General features: G+C 41.2%; 1 protein-coding gene across 1 annotated transcript in view; it reads left to right on the top strand.

Annotated features, from left to right (window-relative positions):
- adgrl4 (adhesion G protein-coupled receptor L4) overlaps positions 1 to 21382 on the top strand; it is a 65351-nt gene that overhangs the window by 2339 nt on the left and 41630 nt on the right. Inside the window, exons 3-5 of the mRNA XM_077202813.1 lie at positions 5590 to 5739; positions 5854 to 6003; positions 8408 to 8478. Coding sequence (XP_077058928.1) covers positions 5590 to 5739; positions 5854 to 6003; positions 8408 to 8478 — 371 coding nt within the window. The remainder of the gene's footprint in view (positions 1 to 5589; positions 5740 to 5853; positions 6004 to 8407; positions 8479 to 21382) is intronic.

The raw sequence follows: 21382 nt of genomic DNA, 5'->3' as shown, positions 1-21382 counted from the left end.
TCTGTTGGGGGACCAACAAAATAAAGTGTTAGCAGATATTAAGCAGACAGTCTACTAATACTCTAATGACAATTAGTTGACATGTAGCTGCAAAGTTACTTATAGTTAGCTGAATGTCTAAAGTGGACTATCGAAATAAAGTGTTACCCATAATTGTTATTATAATGAAAACCGCATTACATTTAATGTGTTATTTTTAACCTTTAATAATACCAGCTGATAGTGCTCTCTGTATGTTTATAGCATTATGTGAGATATATTTTTTCTTGAGAAAAAATAACATGTAGGCTATCTACTATAGCCTACCTAATATTTATCCAAATGAGTCAATATTGAATCAAGATTGAAATCAAATCAAGAAATGAACTGAAATCGTGAAAATTGGGTAAAGAAATAATACAAACAGTAGCCTACCAGTCATTGTACCATGTACCATTGTAACATTTTGTCACTAAACTTAACAAAATTCTGTTTAGTTACCAAATGTTTTGACAATCACATTTACACCTATTGTGATGCAAGTTTTTTATTTACATCCCCCCAATCCACCCGTTTCTCTTGTGCAATTAAAATATCGTGATAATAACGTATACCGTGATAAAAGCTCAATCAATTAATCGCAGCATGAAAATTTGATACCGCCACATGCCTACAGTGTTGACCATTCTCTTGCACTTTTCATTCCATTCTTTTTGCACATTCTCTTGGATAATATTCTGATTGTTCCAATCCAATCTAACTTCTGACCTATAATCCTGCCTGAATCATAACCATACACTGTTGGTTTGTTAGCCAGAGGAGAACGGATGAGCCTGGTTTCTCCCAAGGTTTTTTCTCCATTCTGTCACCTGATGGAGTTTTGGTTCATTGCCACTGTCGCCTTTTTCGCCCTTTGTCTCCTTTTTAGCCATTGGCTTTCTTTTGATATTTTCATTGGATATCTGGAGAAAAAATTCACTCTTCGTGTGATATTTATTAGTTGAGTGGGGGACGGAGGGGGGTGACTCTGGGACGCCAGAGTCACTGTCTCGAGCCCTCTTGAGGTGTCGTGGGCTAGTCGACGAAACACTGAGGACGGAAGGTGCCCACTTGAAGACCTTAGATTTGTCCCCTATTCGGCTCAATCCAGACGGTTGTCATGCTGATCCACTGGGGAGACCGCACTGTGGTTGCAGCCATTGTGTGCTGACGCGATTAATACCAGACAGAAGGAGATTCACATCATCATATGGAAAGAAGCGTAAATGGATGGAGAAGCATAGACTACTGTAAAGCTACATCCTAGTTGGTGCTTATCTTGGCGAAAGCCGAGAACAAATCAGCATGAAGTTTTAACATCTACTCTTCTGTAATGGAAATCAAACTATATTAAATGATATAAATATAGACTAAATCACGCAGGTAAAGTCTGCACTCTAAATGTGTACCCACAATAGTCTATTCTACGAGACTACATCACACTACATAGAGACGTGCTCCAGAAAAAAAATTCACAGAGACAGAGAGGCAGAATGCACATCCTTTATTTTACAAAAGCACAATGTTTTGTTTCGATTTTAAGTGGGCAGTTTATTTTATTCATATTTCTTTCGTCTGAATGACGAAAAATTTGTATTTTAAGTCTATTTTGCTACTATGTGAAGAAAATCCAGCAAAATGCACCGGCGCGTTTGTTGACCCCTAAGGGTTAAATTCAGCAGGGAAGACCAGTTGTTTCTGATGAATGAATTTTCAGAATTTAGTAATCCCACGTAGCGAACCTCTCTTTTGAAGAACTTTCATTTTGTTGGTCTGAGTTTCATCCCATGCTGTGCTTTTAAGACTCTTATTAGTCTTTCAATGTGGCTGTCAAAATTCTTTGCATAACAGAGTATATCATCCAGGTAAGGTATGCAGCTATCATCTCGAAGGGAGCCCAGCATCTCCTCCATGCTTCTCTGAAATTCAGAAGGTGCGTTGGTAAGCCCAAAAGGAATCCTTACCCAGTCGTATAACCCCCATGGTGTAATGAAGGCCGTCAGATGTCTGGATCTCTCAGCTATAAACCCTTGGCCGTATACCTTTCCTTGATCAAGAATGGAAAACAACTGTAACCGCCTAAATTGTCTGTAATGTCTTTGTGGCAAAGCGGGAGTGGAGGGAGCCACTGTCTCCTCTAAGAGCAAAATAAAAGCTCCATCAATTGCAACAACGGTCGACTACGCCACCCCAGAATACTGGGGACTAACCGCCCTAAGGGCGCACAGGTTCGTCATCTAGGACGTGGGTAAAGAGACGTGGGGCAACATATAGAAAAATAGACTTTTTATTTCTCTCATCAGCACTTCATAATAAATAGTTAAAAAGTCACAAGATTCTCAGAATCAATTTTACAGTAACGTTTACGCAGTTTGCATCAGAAACACATTACAACAAACCTATATCTAAATTTAACTAATAGACCAGCAGTGGAGGTTCCTGGAGGTACAGGCTAGCTGCCAAATTAACAGGAGCCCCATACACACGCCTCCCCTCCCCCACACACGTGAAGATTGGATCCAAGAAAACACGGCCTAGGTGTAAATCACCACACATGATAGCAGCTTGCCATCCCTCTCCGGAAACCTCCAGCTCCTGCAAAGAAAATAACAGAATATAAATGTACAACAATAACAAGAAACCACAAAAAGAAACATACAAATAACTGTTCTCGTAAGGGGGAACAGTTAAAAAAAAAAACATTTCACTCAGCCGTTCTTTACTGAGGTGCCTAAGATCAACTGGAGGATGCCAAAGTCTTGTAGAATTTTTTTCCTTCATCTTTGTTACCAGCCAGGGAGTCCATACTGTTTACTTCCACAGACAAAGGTCGAACATCTTCTTGACCATTTTCAATTACTTGTCTGTCTGACTGTCTGAATGATCCCTAGTGTGGTCTTCCGGGGCAGTGTGATGCTATGCATGGATTGATTGCCAACAGGAATTTGAACATATGGATTCTGTGTATTTTCAATTTTCAAAAGTATCTTGCCAAAAATCAACTGATCCAACTGTGGACACTCAATGACAAGTTCAAACAGCACCAAAATACTGGTGAGATCAAAGTTGTCTGGAACACAACACTTAATATGAGTGACACGACCTGAGTGAATAACATCTTGCGGTCGAACATTTAGTGAGACCTGGAAATCCAAATCCAGCTCATTTGAAGTTTTCTTGTATTGAATGAAATTGACGATCATTGGCCTAACGTCTTCAATTTCCATTGCTGTGGTGGCTAGGGTGAACAAGGCTTGAGTTTGACATTATCCCCCTCTTATAATCTCTTGGACGACATTAAAGCCAGCTAGATCTAGATTCTCGAGAGAAGAGGGTTTGGCGTCTGGGCCTCGTGGCTCAGGTCCTGCTCGTGCTGAAAAAATAAATTAAAAAAAAGCAGAGTGGTGACATGCATTATGGAGTTCCCAGATGGAGCTCGCCGATCGCCTTGAGAGGGGTGTAATCCTCTCAGACGATTCGGCGGCTGATGAGGGTGAGCTGCAGGTGGATGTTGAAAGTTTTTCTATAAAAAAGAGAACTTAGTCCGGCAGCGAGTGCTCTCCCGGATGAACAGGAGATGGCTGATGAGGGTGATAATCGATCCTGAATCTTCTCAGCCACCCTGCCCCGTGTATGCTGAGCATGGCCGTGTTATGGAACACACCGCGGGCAGTGTGCAGCTGCCATGGCTGCGCATTCAGGGAAAAATGGCACGCTATAAGAGCAGATTTTCCCCAGTCATAAACCACCAGCTCAGGTGAGCCTTCCATTTCTTCCCGATCTCCTTACAGTGTTAGCAAGAGGACATGGAAGAACCCATATTCTGCCCGCTTCCACCAACATCAGCGTGCTAGTTTCGCTGATGTTGTGGAGATAGGAGAGCAGACATCGACACTGAGAGCTCCAAACCAGCCAGTTTGAATGGCAAAGCATACACGCCAGCGGGTCAGGCCGGTGCTGCTCTGCACATCATGGGAGTTTTGCAGGTATACCAGGCCGATCTGCTGGGGGATCTCAACCAGGAGGTGGGGCCCCTGAGGTGGTCACTGAGCTGCGCCACACAGCAGATCCAGCTTTTCAGGCCACCAAAAAGACTGCCGTGATCGGCCAGTCGATGGCGGTGATAATTGCCCCAGAGAGACATCTGCGGTTTAACCTGGCCGACATTGAGGATAAAGAGAAAGTCTTTCTCCTCGATTCGCCGGTTTGGCTCTGAGCTTCGCTCTGAGCTTTTCGGCACATCTGTAGAAGCGGTGGTTGGAAAGTTCAGAGAGGTGAAGGCGCGCTCAGCTACATTTAGGACCATGTATACCGCTGAGATCCATATCCACACCCAAGCAGACGGAAGGGCCTGGGTCATCACGGTCCGAAAACTGTAGACAGGGCCAGAGAGCCAGTGTCGCCTCTCGTACGCCGCCTCTGTGAAGGAGTGGGTCGCAGTAGAGGCGCACAGGTAGTAGGCCTCTCCAGGCCTCCCTGAAGGCGAGTTCCCATGGATACTAGTTATCAGGTAGTAGGCCTCAGTAGGCCTCCCTAAAGGTGAGTTCCCAAAAACGGCCACTAGGTAGCCAGCCCTCTGGTTATCAGGTAGTAGGCCTCACCAGGCCGCCTTGTAAGTGGTCTCCCAGTGACGCTGGGTTCCGGCAGCTAGTGGCCGCTTGCTATCAGTTCAGCTGGCCTTAGCAGGCAGCTTCTGAAGGCAAGATGGCACCCTAGCATGACTAATTGTCATTTTCTGCTACTGCTTCCCTCCCGGGACCTCTTTAATCTTTTACCTCCCAGTTAGATCAGTCCTTAGGCCTTTTCAGGCCTCCTCAATACTTTGAAACACAACTGCTGGGTAGATCTGTGGATCGAGCAGAGAAACTCCCCTCAATGGCAAGGGTTGTAAGCGCTATGCTGAGTCATGCTTTTTCTGGATACCCCATCTCTGAGATCCGGGCCGAGTGGTTTACTGTCAGGGACCCCTTCTAAATTTGAAGCTGTGATCCTGGGCCCTTGAGCAGGCCCAGGTAGGCCTTTCATTAAACAATGTAAATGGACTGCATTTATATAGCGCTTCCAACAGACCCCTGGCCACCAGAACACTTTACATATTGCCTCACATTCACCCAATCATTCACTCATTCATACACAGCTCGTCGGGAGCAGCTGGGGTTAAGTGTCTTGCTCATGGACACCTCGACACTTGGTCAGGTGGAACCGGGGTTTAAACCACCAACCTTCCAGTTTGTAGACAACCTACATGCCACCCCGTAATGTTTATGGAGGTTTTCCTGTGGAACGTATAGCTTGGGCTATGACTGAAGGGAATGCTGTCACTGACAGCACAGTGTGACCGGAGGATGAGTGGTTCTGGCATTTCATTTGAATTTTGCTGGATCTGACAGTTGTCACTGCCAATTGGCATGCACTCCCCTTAGCATGGTGGCGTGGGTATATCGTTCCCCAAAGCGCTAATCGATGCAGTGCGAGTTCCCTTTCAAAAGGGAATATTTAACACTTGGTTTATCATATGCATATCACCGCTGCTTCTTGGTTTAATTAATCTGTTTATCTGACCCCTCACAGATGACAATGAGTGTGAGAATGTAACTGGAATATGTGGCCCACATGCCAACTGCACCAATACTATTGGAAATTATTACTGTACCTGCTTGTCTGGATTTAAATCAAATGGAAAGCAGGAATTTCAAACTAATGATGGGACCAACTGCACAGGTATGAATGGCTCCAGAAGATTTTTTGGACACTACGTAAAAATGTATGAATGGCGAGAAGAGTACACAATTGACTTTATAATGAATATGAGCAAGGCTCTTCTTTGAATTGTAGATATTGATGAGTGCGAGTATGATGCTGATATATGTGGACCCTCTTCTAAATGCCACAACATAAACGGCTCATTCATCTGCTCATGTCTGAGAGGTTATACGTCCCCAGCCGGGCCCTGGTTCAAGCCTAAAAGCAGGATGGACTGCACAGGTGAGAAAAGTTACATTCTGCTCTCAGTATAAAGTGGATAATCATTGTATGTTCTCCCACATGCTTATTTGTACATTTTGACATACGGGTCCTTCTCAAAAAATTAGCATATTGTGATAAAGTTCATTATTTTCCATAATGTAATGATAAAAATTAAACTTTCATATATTTTAGATTCATTGCACACCAACTGAAATATTTCAGGTCTTTTGTTGTTTTAATACTGATGATTTTGGCATACAGCTCATGAAAACCCAAAATTCCTGTCTCAAAAAATTAGCATATCATGAAACGGGTCTCTAAACGAGCTATTAACCTAATCATCTGAATCAACTAATTAACTCTAAACACCTGCAAAAGATTCCTGAGGCTTTTAAAAACTCCCAGCCTGTTTCATTACTCAAAACCGCAATCATGGGTAAGACTGCCGACCTGACTGCTGTCCAGAAGGCCATCATTAACACCCTCAAGCAAGAGGGTAAGACACAGAAATAAATTTCTGAACAAATAGGCTGTTCCCAGAGTGCTGTATCAAGGCACCTCAGTGGGAAGTCTGTGGGAAGTAAAAAGTGTGGCAAAAAACGCTGCACAACGAGAACAGATGACCGGACCCTGAGGAAGATTGTGGAGAAGGACCGATTCCAGACCTTGGGGGACCTGCGGAAGCAGTGGACTGAGTCTGGAGTAGAAACATCCAGAGCCACCGTGCACAGGTGTGTGTAGGAAATGGGCTACAGGTGCCGCATTTCCCAGGTCAAGCCAGTTTTGAACCAGAAACAGCGGCAGAAGCGCCTGACCTAGGCTACAGAGAAGCAGCACTGGACTGTTGCTCAGTTTTGCATGTCATTCGGAAATCAAGGTGCCAGAGTCTGGAGGAAGACTGGGGAGAAGGAAATGCCAAAATGCCTGAAGTCCAGTGTCAAGTACCCACAGTCAGTGATGGTCTGGGGTGCCATGTCAGCTGCTGGTGTTGGTCCACTGTGTTTTATCTAGGTCAGGGTCAATGCAGCTAGCTATCAGGAGATTTTGGAGCACTTCATGCTTCCATCTGCTGAAAAGCTTTATGGAGATGAAGATTTCAATTTTCAGCACAACCTGGCACCTGCTCACAGTGCCAAAACCACTGGTAAATGGTTTACTGACCATGGTATTACTGTGCTCAATTGGCCTGCCAACTCTCCTGACCTGAACCCCATAGAGAATCTGTGGGATATTGTGAAGAGAAAGTTGAGAGACGCAAGACCCAACACTCTGGATGAGCTTTAGGCTGCTATCGAAGCATCTTGGGCCTCCATAACACCTCAGCAGTGCCACAGGCTGATTGCCTCCATGCCACGCCGCATTGAAGCAGTGATTTCTGCAAAAGGATTCCCGACCAAGTATTGACTATTGAGTGCATAACTGAACTTAATTATTTGAAGGTTGACTTTTTTTGTTGTATTAAAAACACTTATTTTATTGGTCGGATGGAATATGCTAATTTTTTGAGACAGGAATTTTGGGTTTTCATGAGCTGTATGCCAAAATCATCAGTATTAAAACAATAAAAGACCTGAAATATTTCAGTTGGTGTGCAATGAATCTAAAATATATGAAAGTTTAATTTTTATCATTACATTGTGGAAAATAATGAACTTTATCACAATATACTAATTTTTTGAGAAGGACCTGTATTTAAAAACATTTAACTCAATAAAATGTAAAAAGTTGAAGGAACAGTATGGTGATGGGAATGGTTCAGGTAAAGTGAGGGTTTGGTGAGCAAACAGAGTCTCGATCAGAAGACATCAGGTGATATTGAGCGATGAATGAGGGGGGGAGAAGGCAAGGGTTTTCTCAACAGCAGGAGAATTTTATTTGATCATTCAGGTTAACTTTGGTCCAATGCATTGTCTGTGTGCTGCATCAGGGGATAACAAAGAAATAATACAAACAATTATACAAATGAACAAAGGAGAGGCGAGGTTACTATTCACAAATGAACAAGCTTTAGCATAATTCAGACAAAAAAAATCTTCCCACATGGCTCATGGCACATGTTTGACAAACAAAGGAATCAATCAGCAGCGCACATGTTAACAGAGTGACAGTAAATCATAAAAAGGCATAAAAGACAATCAGATTGATAGATGGACTCACGTTATTTCATAAAGACACACACAGCATGCACACACAGCATGCATCGCAATGCCAGTAGAGAGTGCAAAGAATGAGCCAAAGGGTTCACAATCAATTTATAGACAAAAGGTGAGGCGGGTGTGGTCAGGTGGCATGTGTCAAAAGTATCATTGAAAGAGCGAAATGGAGTAGAAATTGAATGGAAGGGCAGGAGTCTTTTCAAAAGTAAACATTTGAATAAACTCCATTTTTCATATATATGCATGTATGTGTGTCTGTTTCTCAGAAAACCCAGAGAAGCACTGCCATCAGGACCCCAAATGTATTAAAGAGGCTGTTAACAACACACTGCAAAAAGTGAGTGAAATTATTTAAATGAAGTATTGGTTTCACAAAATAATCCCATATTATAAACGTTGTTATTATTATTATTATTATTAGTAGTATTATTATGTCCCAAGTCACTAGGGAAACAATAAATCTCAATTATACAGCAAATTATAGAGATAAATAATGTAAAAAAATTGCTCCCATTTTGTATTAAGGGTCTTTAGTGTCTTTTTCTACTAAATATTAACATTTAAAATTATTATTTGATTTAGTGCACATATTGTGTATATACTCTAACAAGCAAAAGTTAAAGATCAGTAAGATTTTTTTTAAATGTTTTTAACCCTCTGAGGTCTAAGGTGTTTTGGGGGTCCTTGAGATGTTTTGACATGCCCTGACATTTGTGCTTTTTTCAGTTGCTTATAAACATATTAATTGCAAAGGTGTAATTACACTCTATTTAGCACAAACAGGGCTACCATAATATGTGAGCAAGATGTATGGACATGTTTGTATTTTTGAGAGAATATTGTTTATGCATGGTTATTGAAAAAACTAAAACTTAAAGTGTCTGAAATAAGGCCACAAAACACATACTTAATATGTGTCGACAAAACTTTTGACTAATGGGTGTTGTTGCCTAGAATTTTTGCTTCAAAATGATCTGAAAATCATCCTGACTAATCATTTACACAAAACAATACATTGATTTAAATTTTATAAGACACCTTTTGTTTGGAAAGGCAATATGCGTGGAGCCGTGTTCACACCTGAGAAGACAAAGGCCGGATAATGAGCCCTATAATGAGCTGCATATTAATTAGCCTTTCACACAGCTGTGTCACTGGGTACCAAAGAATGTGACCTTGGACAAAAGAAATATATATTTGTATATATATATATATATATGTGTATTCTTTCTTTGTAAAAAGTATACATTTTATCATACGTATTAAAAAAGGTAAGGATTCATTGGTTTGAATATTGGAACAAACACTAAATAACATCTTAGTTGATAATTCAATATACCTAATTTATTTTTGACAAAACATCCCATACTATAGTATATTTAAGATATGAGCAGAAATTGGCGAACAAAAGCCTATTTAATGTGACAGTAGTCTTTTTTTTACGGTCAAAAATGTATAATCTATCCAAAACTAATCACGAAATCTTGTCTAAACATTCATATTTAGTCTGTAACATATCTTGTTTATGATATTATATTAGTATGTTAATTTGCAGTTTGTTACTTATACAGACATTTTATTTCAACATATTTCAGTCTATTTTTACTAATCTTAGTAGGATAGCAATATAGTTTGGATGTATTCATGAACATGTTTACTGATGTAGGTGCGAGAGTGAATGATCGGCACAGACACGCGCTGTATAACTGTAGTAAACAACCCACGCACGTCTGTGCTATTCATTCATCATTTAGCCTACACACAGACACGCATTCATATTTAAACAGTCTTTTTGCGGTTTACAGACATTGCGATTAGGACAAAGCACTTAAGAATAAATGACTTACTACATCAGCTGGATCCGTTGCTCCTCGAAATGAAACTACCAGCACTTCTGTTACATTTTCCAAGGTTATTAGATAGTATTATTGCTCACAGCGTAGGGATACGCTGTGTACACAGTGGTAGTAAGACACTTACTAAACTTGATCTATTTTATAATCCAGCTGGTGGGCGTTGGCATGTTTGAATGGCTTCCCTTAGATCATTTGCGTTTGAATACCACGCGCTCTCCGTGGGGCGTGGCACATTAACGGGTAATTAGGTATAATGAGCTGGAAAGCAAAAGACTGACATCTCTCACTTTTCAAACAGATTACATAAACTGAGAATATTTGTTTTTTTTATATAAATTAATTCATTTAAAAGAAGAGAGTTCAAGCTTAATTATGGAAAAACACTGGTGCCTGTATGACAAGTATTCGCGGAATTAAAGTTAATTTTCGGACGGGTTTCAGAATGGACTTCACTGACTAAGAGAAGGCAAAACTAGCATCATGTTTATTTTTCTTTATTTGACTAAAAGCACAATGCTTTGTTTATATTGTGAGTATACACAAAAAATACACACTTAACAGGATCGAATGATGTATAACACTAACACATAAGAATAAAATCAACAGAGTATTTTGAGTCTCTTTTGCACTGATAAGAAAAAAAAAGCGAGACTATCGCGCCGGCGCGATAGCTTACCTCAGAGCAGAGGTGGAAAGTAACGAATTACATTTACTCGCGTTACGTAATTGAGTAGTTTTTTTGTGTACTTCTACTTTTTAAAGTAGTTTTTAAAATCTGTACTTTTACTTTTACTTAAGTCCGTTTTCTTTGAAGTATTGTACTTCGCTACATTTGAAATCATATCCGTTACTGAGTAAAAAATAATAATACAAGGGGGGGGGGGATCACACACTCCGGAAACTACTGAATTGATTGAAGGGCGGGAGAACAAACCCGAACAAACGCGCAAAAAAGGTGACGCCCAGCTGAAGCTGAAAGCTAAGCGCCAAGCGAATTATGGCCAGTATGAAAAGTAGAAAAAAAGCGTGGTTGTCCTCGAGGATAGATATCCAATTTGCAAAAAATGTGGACGCAAAGTGGCTGCAAAAAGAGGATATAGGACACCATCCCTCCTGCAGATAAAGGTATGTCCCGATTTACGTGATGCAAAGGGAATCCCGGAATCCAGTCATGAAAATGGAATTCACTTAATGCAGATGTCACGTAAAACATACAAAATAATGGATGGATGAATACATGGAAAGTAGAACTGTGCAATAAACCCAATCGCGACATGGTCTGTGGATAATTAAGCTAAGCACAAAAATACTGCAAGTAAATATATAAGTTAACCCTATTTGTTCTGCTGAGCTGCGTTTGTCTACTACATACTCAAGTACTCGTGACGTTCATGGTGTTTTCAGCGTCTCACAAACAATTTGAGGATATGAATACATGAACATTTCCAGAGCTGCTCTGAGAGAACGCCTAATGAGCATTTTCATAATTTTATTTGAGAAAATCCATTGTCAAATACACTATTACAGGTCTTCACAAACCGTCAAAATAAAAGTTCGGTTTTACTAGGAGAAATTATGACAGAAATATATTACTATTGTAGGCATACAGTAGAACGTAGCCTACTTCTCAAAATAATAATAATAATAACAATAATAATACATTTTATTTGAACATTATTTATAGGAATATTTTTTTTGTCCATGGTTTAATTTAGTAAATCTTTTTTTTGCAGCGCTTCCCCAAAAAATAAAAGGACACAAGTTTAAATTTACATTTGATTAGCCTACCACCGTTTTTGATAATATATTTGGATTAAATCATAAAAAGTAGGGGTGTAACGATACACAAAACTGACGGTTCGGTTTTCCCACGGTTTTGATGTCTCGGTTCGGTTCGGTTTAGAAAGCTAAAAAAAAAATTAAACAGTGGTTTAATGAGAAAATTGTGTCTTTGTCAGTTTTTGCATTAACTTTACTCTAATTTGTTATTGAAATATAATAATTTACACAGTTGCTGTCATTTTCATTAAAGATATTTTAAACGTACTTTAAATAATCAAGATATAATTAACAGGTTAAGTAAAATATAATATATAGGATAATATTGTGCATTTATTTAGTGCAAGAGTTCATTTCTCTAGGAACCAACAAGTTGTGGACACTTAATCACTAGCCTGCTGAGGTAAATATAATGCTAGTGACAAGCTATGCAGTTTTATTGACGTCTTTGCGCTGATGAAACACTGATTGAGCGATTACACGAGTTATGATGCCTTTCAGTAAGTATACTGTATTTTTCAACATATCTTCAGGTGTCCATTCATGTTTATTCTGTAACTGAGGAAGAGATGATCGCGTTTACTCGCGTTTACTCGCGTTTACTCCGCGCTACCGCTACTGTTACAATCCGTGGTGACAGATAGTTTTAAACTGTGGGTACAGATTGTCAATTTACATCCATGTGGACAGATTGGTAAACTGTGCCTAGTTTTGTAAAACTGTGCACACGGTAGTTTATTTTTCTTCTGTAATGAAGCTTGGCTGTCCATCTAGTGAAAAATGTTGGTACTGCGGCCAAATAAAATCTTACTGAAAGCTCATTTTTTGAGATATCAACCTACAATTTGGAACACAACTTCTTCAGATTTTTGGCTTACATTTTCTGGCAGTTTTAGAGTAAAATATATTTTGTAATATATATATTTTATATAAAATATAAATAATGATATTTTTACATTGTTCATTTTCATAAACTCAAACTTGTATAACTTTTTTTCTGTTTCACTTTCATAACTTCATAATACTTCATTTCAACATTAATCTGGCAAATGTCTTCTTTAAAACAAGACCAACCATAGGTCTATATTCGAAAGCATTCTTGAATTACAACCATTTAAGTTTGAATAGTGATTTTCATGTCTATGCGAAAAAAGGGGGAGTGACAGTTAAAGGGTTAAACAATATTAAACTATAATATCTATATCTATAATATCTAAAATATAATTTATAAATAAAAACTCTCCTACAGTCCAGTCACCATCAGTCGCGACAGTCGCGACTCGCACGTATTTTCATTTAAACGTCACTCACTGACGTTTTCCTAACCAGAAAAAAAAACGATTGCCCTGCTCTGCCTCTGATTGGCTAGTACTTATTGCCATCTGGGTCAGAGCCAATTAGAAGCAGGATGTGGGTGGGGAAAAAACTCTGTGTATAGGGAAAGGGGAGAGACAGAGGGAACAGGCAAGACAAACTCCTACGTTTAAATAACATATAGAAAATATCTGCTTGACAACGAGCTGAGAACAAGCCCAAATAAGCAACTACACTTTAGAAACAAGCCCAAAAAAAAATGCGACCCGCGACTACCAATATTTGTAAGCGACTTTACAGAAAAACAAGCCCAAAGTCGCTTATAATAAGCGGACTTGGCAACACTGATTCCAGGTCCAATCAATTAGCCGGGCTGGGCGGGGCCGGGGTAGCTTGCAGGGCGGGGCGTGTTCGGTACGCCATGAGAGTATCGCCATTCGAATCGTGGGTTCTGTATCGCGGTTCTTCGGTTTGGTTCGAATATCGTTACACCCCTAATAAAAAGAAACATTAATTTTCTGAATAAAATACATTTCATAGGACAATATTATTCTTAAACATTTTAATAAATTATTAATGTTAAAAATAAGTTGTTAATCTAATTCATTATTAATTATCAAATTTAATTGATTAGACATGTTTTATTGAAATTTTAATAAACAAACAAATTATTTCAAGTTTGTTATAATAAAAGCATTTGTTCAACCAAAAAAAAATCCTGTTTTCATTAATTTAACTGTCATTTTAACTGATGATAATAATAATAATACCCATAATTTAATAATACAGTTTATTTATTTAACAATTGATTAATACTGTAAACCGTGATATTTTCTGAGACGTTACCATACTGTGAAAATCTTATACCATTACAACCCTACACGGGAGGGTCCCCCACCCCACCCCCGCTGTTAAAAAAGTAACTCAGTAACTTTTACTCCGAGTCAATTTTAAATGAGCTACTTTTTACTTTTACTTGAGTAGATTTTTAGACCGGTACTTTTACTTGTACTTAAGTAAAATTTCATTGAAGTAGTAGTACTTTTACTTGAGTAGAATATTTTATTACTCTTTCCACCTCTGCCTCAGAGGGTTAAAAGAAGTCTCTTCTGCTCACTAAGGCTGCATTTTGAAAGCATTTTTAAGGTGTTATTTTGAAATATTACTTCTATGAGTCATTTTTACCAACTGGCATTAAGGTATTTTTGTAGATTTTTAAATGTGACATCAGTGACCAAATATTTTCAAGGTGATGTACCTAGTTACAAAAATGTATAGAAATAATAAAATGGGAACATTTTATTTCCTTTATTCATTGTGTACATGGGCTTCATAGAAAGTTTTTTTAATATAACAATGTGCAGAATGTGACGGCGCTGCTCTCCATCTTCATTTTTAAAGTTGTATGTGTGTAATAGGTCAGTGCTTGTACTCTCAGTGATAACTGGGAATCTTGTGACTAGAATGCAGTCGCATCTCTCTTGCTGAGAACAGCTCTTGCTCAGGAAACAGCTTTTCTGGAGGTTTTGTCATGATATTTTTGTCATATAACAATCAGGATGGACAGAGTATTTTAGGAAATGTCATCAATATTTCAGGAATGGTGTAAGACAGGAACATTCAGAGATTCATTTTATTTTATTTTATTTTAGTAAAAAGGCAAATAAATTTTTACATTGTGCTTCACATTCAAGAAATGTATGGACATATTAAAACTAACTACTATAATACTCTAAGACATTATAATACTAACAATATTATAAATTATAGTGTAATACTATAATGCTAAGCTATTTTTTATATATTTTTGTAATATATTAGCTTAGTTCCCTTTCAATATGGTTCAATAGCATTGTGTCAGCAACTGACACTAATATGGAAAACGTCTCAGGTTACGACTGTAACCCTAGTTCCCTGAGAAGGGAACGAGACGATGCGTTGATGCTTTGGGAACGCCTTCGCATGATTACCTGAAGCACGTATGTCAACTAGTCCAATGGAATGACTGAATGAATGCCACGGGCGGGTGACGTCATGACCAGGAAAGGATATAAGCACATCCGATTCGAAGCAAAGTCGATCGCAGGGTTGCAGGAAGTATGGCAGGGCGACGCATCATCTCGTTCCCTTCTCAGGGAACTTGGGTTACAGTCATAACCTGAGACGTTCCCTTTCGAGGGAACTCGCGATGCGTCGATGACGCTTTGGGAACGAGAATACCCAATCCGCCGTACTTACAAAATGCCAGATGATAAAACTGTCGGCAAACTAAGTAAGAAGCACCTGGGAAGCTGGGGCAGCATCCAGATCCAAGCTGTAAAACCTCACGAATGTGAGCGGTAAGGACCAGCCCGCCGCATCACAAACGTCTTGGAGAGAACTCCAGATAATAAAGCTTAGAAGCCATACTCCTAGTGGAATGAGCCCTGACCACCAAATGGTTGGCCAGAGGACTCACAAGCAAGAAGAATAGTCTCAAATATCTATTTGCACAATAGGTTGGATTTTCTCGACAGAGACGTCCGATTAACATATGTGTCCAGTGCTCGCCCTGGGCACAAAAGGTTCAGCTTTTCCTGGTCCGATAAATGGGGGAGGACAGAAACCTGCAGCACAATAGGCCTCGGAATAATGGTAGGCACCTTAGGAACATATCCATGTTTGGGGTAAGATTTCCTTGGCCATCGCCGGTGCACTCAAGACAGGTGGGGACCGAAAGGGCCTGAAGGTCTCGACTCTTAGAAGGACGAAATAGCTAGCAGAAAATAGTCTTAAAAGAAAGAACTTCTCTGAGACCAAATCTAAGGGCTCAAAGGGAGCCCCAGATAGGCCTTCTAGAACTATTGCAAGGTCCCAAGCCGGCACCCTAGTGCAAGTTGCAGGCCTCAGCCTCAAAGTGCCATGAAGGAAACGAGTGAACAGGGGCTCTCAACCCAAAAATGTACCACCCACCAGGGCGTGGAAAGCCGCAATGACCGCCACGTATACCTTAAGCGTGGAAGGACATAGACCTGATACAAAGCGTTCTTGCAGAAACTCAAATACTGTGTTTACTGGACAGTTAACCACTGACACTGGTAACACCAAGAAGTGAAAAACTCTCAAAATAGTGAATATAGTTTCCTCGTAGCGGGAGCTCTGGAGCTTAGAATGGTCTAAAAACCTCGGTTGAGAGACCTCTCTCTATGAGCTGGGCCCCCTCAGAGGCCAAACCCACAGTTTCCAAATCCCCTGCCGGGGGTGCAATATTGCATCCCCTGTCTGAGGCGGAAGGTCTCTCCTGATCGGGATCTCCAAAGGAGGGCCGTCAAGGAGAAGAATTAGGGCCGCAAACCAAATTCGGCTTGGCCAGGGTGGTGCTACTAGCAATAGACTTATACCATCCTGGCGGATTCACGCCAGAATTCCTGGGAGCAGAGCAACAGGGGGAAATGCGTACAGACGTAGCCTCGGCCACGTCTGCCCCATAGCATCCAGCCCCGACCCAGCTAGAAATTTTACGTTCCCAGAACGTTCTGAGAACGTCCCCGCTGGTGTCAAGGACGTCGCCTGGTAACGTTCCCACAACGTTCCCAGACAGACACGATGTGGAGTTATTTAAAGGGTTTGGGGACGTTATTATTGCGAGGACCTTCAGGGAATATTCAGGATGTTCTGGGAACGTTTAGAGGACAATATTTAATTCAGAAATCCAATGTTCCCAGAACATTCTGATAACGTCCCCGCTGTGTCAAGGACGTCGCCTGGTTACGTTCCTACAACGTTCCCAGACAGACACGATGTGGAGTTCCTTAATGGGATTGGGGACGTTATTTGGAGGACCTGCAGGGAACATTCGGGATGTTCTGGGAACGTTTAGAGGACAATATTTAATTCAGAAATCCAATGTTCCCAGAACATTCTGAGAACGTCCCCGCTGATGTCAAGGACGTCGCCAGGTAACGTTCCCACAACGTTCCCAGACAGTCACGATGTGGAGTTCTTTAAAGGGTTTGGGGACGTTATTTGGAGGACCTTCAGGGAACATTCAGGACGTTCTGGGAACGTTTAGAAGACCATATTTAATTCAGAAATCCAATGTTTCCAAAACATTCTGAGAACGTCCTGCAGAACTTTTAGGGACCAACTTAGGATATTATTTTTTTGTCCTATTAAGGTCTTCTGTTATATTTAAAGAAAAAGAAGCTGATGCTTCACCGCTTCAACCTGATCTGCAGGCTCTGTGTGTGTGACATGAGATTTTTTTTTATATACTGTGTACATTTTGCTCCCATGGTTGCTGAGCTTAAAGGAGAACTCCGGGCAATTTTTAAATTAATCTTGATCGTTAGACCTTTGTGAGTACTGACTATAGAAAAAAAACGAACCGGATTGGTGCTTGCTATGCGGAGCTGCGACCGCGAATGCCCAGAGCTCCCACCCAGCTAAAACGGCAGCTATGGGGGCATGGACATAAAGAGCGTTTTTGAGCCTCTTAACAGACACAAAATGCAATTAAAATGTCTGTCCAACATGAACAGGGACCCTACATGTGAACAAGATGCGTTTAGCAACTTAGCCATTGTTTCAACTCACCTAAATAGTCTTTTAGACGGCAAGCTGTAGTCTCGCGCTGCAGTCCCATGCTGTAGCCGGAAAAGGTAAACAATGTCCAGGTGGGAGGAGCGTTGATTTTGTGTCTGTTAAGAGGTTCAAAAACACTCTTTATGTCCATGCCCCCATAGCTGCCGTTTTAGCTGGGTGGGAGCTCTGGGCATTCGCGGTCGCAGCTCCGCGTAGCAAGCACCAATCCGGTTCGTTTTTTTTCTATTGTCAGTACTTACAAAGGTCTAACGATCAAGATTAACTTAAAAATTGTCCGGAGTTCTCCTTTAAAACGTCTGCATTCTTGATTTTATAATAACTGTTATAATTTGATTTTATAATAACTGTTTTATAATAATTGTAAAAGACTGTTTTACATCAACGAGCCAAATAGCGGGATCACCACAACTTTTTTCCCATGGAAAAGTGGTGTAGCCTTTAACAAATAATAGGAAAAAATGAAAATAAAAGAAAAGAGACAAAAATAATACAAACATATTCTAAAGACCCTTGCATTGAACTTTATGCCGCTTAGATTTCGTGAGGAGACCCTGCAGGCTATGTAAACAAGAGTTAAAATAAGCATATTGGAATAGGCCTAGCGCTTACGTTAGCTTGTTTATCTAAAAAAAAAAGCCAATATAGCCTGACCATCTACACGAGAATGGTTCATTAAAATAACTTTACATGATAATCACATTGGCTTTTTCTGGCTCGCTGTCGGTGAAGAAAACAGGAAAAAGACAGCCGTCAGGTGTCTGTCCGAGAAGGGTCCAGCCCACAGACAAACCAGATAAACGTGACAGAAGTTGACGGAAGTTGAACCTCGGTTCGTCCCACGTCACCGCGCACAAAACGTGATGTATATGAGAATGTTCTCATTAAGTTAGTCACAAAACGTTCTCATATGGTCAACACAGAACCATATGGGAACGTCCTTATTATGTCCTCTTTGTAATGTTGCTATGTGACCATAAAATAACCATTACGGAACGTCCCCCTAAAGTCCTATAAGGAACGTTATAATATGACCAACTTAGACCCATATGAGAACGTTTTGATTACGTCCTCTTTGCAACGTTGTTATGTGACCATAAGATTACCATTACGGAACGTCTCCCTAAAGTAATTTAAGGAACGTTATAATAGGACCAACTTAGACCCTTATGAGAACGTTTTGATCACGTCCTCTTTGTAACGTTGTTATGTGACCATAAGATTACCATAACGGAACGTCCCCCTAAAGTCCTATAAGGAACGTTATAATAGGACCAACTTAGACCCATATGAGAACGTTTTGATTGCATCCTCTTGGTAATCTTATGGTCACATAACAACGTTACAATTACGGAACGTCCCCCTAAAGTCCTATAAGGAACGTTATAATATGACCAACTTAGACCCATATGAGAACGTTTTGATTACGTCCTCTTTGTAACGTTGTTATGTGACCATAAGATTACCATTACCGAACGTCCCCCTAAAGTCCTATAAGGAACGTTATAATATGACCAATTTAGACCCACATGAGAACGTTTTGATTATGTCCTCTTTGTAACGTTGTTATGTGACCATAAGATTACCATTACGGAACGTCTCCCTAAAGTAATTTAAGGAACGTTATAATATGACCAACCTAGACCCATATGAGAACGTTTTGATTACGTCCTCTTTGTAACGTTGTTATGTGCCCATAAGATTACCATTACGGAACGTCCCCTAAAGTCCTATAAGGAACGTTATAATATGACCAATTTAGACCCACATGAGAACGTTTTGATTACGTCCTCTTTGTAACGTTGTTATGTGACCATAAGATTACCATTACGGAACGTCTCCCTAAAGTAATTTAAGGAACGTCATAATATGACCAACTTAGACCCATATGAGAACGTTTTGATTACGTCCTCTTTGTAACGTTGTTATGTGACCATAAGATTACCATTACGGAACGTCCCCCTAAAGTCCTATAAGGAACGTTATAATAGGACCAACTTAGACCCATATGAGAACGTTTTGATTACATCCTCTTTGTAACGTTATGTGACCATAAGATTACCATTACGGAACGTCCCCCTAAAGTCATTTAAGGAACGTTGAACTGCAGCACTTTCATTACCAAAAGAGGACGTTTCAGGAACGTCCCTAATGTTCTGTAAAGTTTCGGAATGTTCGTCACCTTTAGAGAACTTTTAGGAAACGTTACCCATGGTCGCGGGAACGTCACCTTCTACCTGGGGAGGGGGCTGGTTTAGTGAGAGAGAACCAGAGTGGACAGTGCATCGTATGCTGAGACGTGAACAGATCCACTTCTGCTTGGCCGTAAAACTCCCATATTTGCTCCACGGCCTCAGGGTGGAGTCCCCTGGCCTCAGCCCCTGCCTCGACAGGGTGTCTGCTCCAATATTCTGGCCCCCTGGAATATACACTCCCCTCACATAGCGTATTATCTTGAGGGACCAAAATAAGAGGCCACCAACGTGTTGTCTGTGGGACAAGAACCAGAATTTACTCCATATAACCAAGGCGCGGGGATACTGCAGTTTGATCTTGATCGTATGGAGTGGGTTTCCCCTCGGGGAGAACCCTCTGGTCCTGAGCCACCACTGCAAAGGTCTCACGTACAGCAGGCCAAAGGGTATCACCATGGACGCTGCTGCCCTGAGGCCTAACAGTCTCTCGAACTGTTTCACAGTGTGTGACTGGCCTAGCTTTAGCTCTTTTGTGGCAGTAAGGATAGCAGCTACACGAGCGGGCGACAGAACGGCTCGCATCCTGACTGAGTCCCAGACCACTCCAAGTAAAGTGGTCCTCTGTACTGGAGAAGCACACTCTTCTTGGCATTGAGCCTCAACCCCAACCTTTGCATATAAGCGAGGACGACATCTCTATGCCGAACCGCTAACTGTTCTGATTCCGCTAGAATCAGCCAGTCGTCTATGCAATTCAGAATGAGTACACCTGCTCTATAGCTTTCTTTGCTAACAGGGCCTTTACCTCTTGCTCCATTACCCAAGCCTGCTCGGGATGCACTAACGTGAGCAACACCCCGTTGTAACCTGGAGGACGAGAACCAAATCTGCCTCTTACTACTAACTGCAGGACCCATAGAGATATATTCGGCAGTAGCTTCCGCGCTGCCAGAAAATCTACCAAGATCTACCCTCGAGGCTGGCCTCTGGTGTAATTGAGACAGCCAGTTTAGGGGGCCTGACGCATACTGGCAGGAACCACCCGAACTGACTATTTTCGAACCCCCCTCAGAGGGCGCGAGTCCTACGCAATGTCGAGTTGACGCTGCGCCAGAAGCTCGCTGGAGACCGCTGCGCCCTGAAGCACCAAGGGTGGCGGGGTTGGCAGAACAGTCCCCTGAGGGCACCGAGATGGAAAGGGCACGTATAATGAGGTGTACACCGTTACACCCCGGTTGGGGCTGCCCTCACCGGTCTGACGCCGGTGGCGCAAAGACCTTTTCTTTTGAGCCGAAGCCGTCTCAGCGTGAAAGACGGTCCTCGGATCCAGCTTCTGCTTTGAAGGCTTTGGCTGCTGTGTTGCGTATGAGAAAAAAGACGGCTGGAGCTGCTCACGCCCACCAGCCCCAGGGGGTTGGACATAGCGATGGAGAGATTCTCTTGTATCTTTCTCCATGATTCCCATCAAATTGAGCCAGAGGTGTCTCACAGTGACCACAAGGGCTGCCATAGACCG

The sequence above is a fragment of the Siphateles boraxobius genome, unplaced genomic scaffold (assembly GCF_051911475.1).
Source record: "Siphateles boraxobius isolate OS27281-9 unplaced genomic scaffold, OSU_SipBor_1 5, whole genome shotgun sequence".
Classification (NCBI taxonomy): Eukaryota; Metazoa; Chordata; class Actinopteri; order Cypriniformes; family Leuciscidae; genus Siphateles; species Siphateles boraxobius.
The sequence above is the reverse complement of the archived record's forward strand: the minus strand, read 5'-3'. Positions and strand labels throughout refer to the sequence as shown.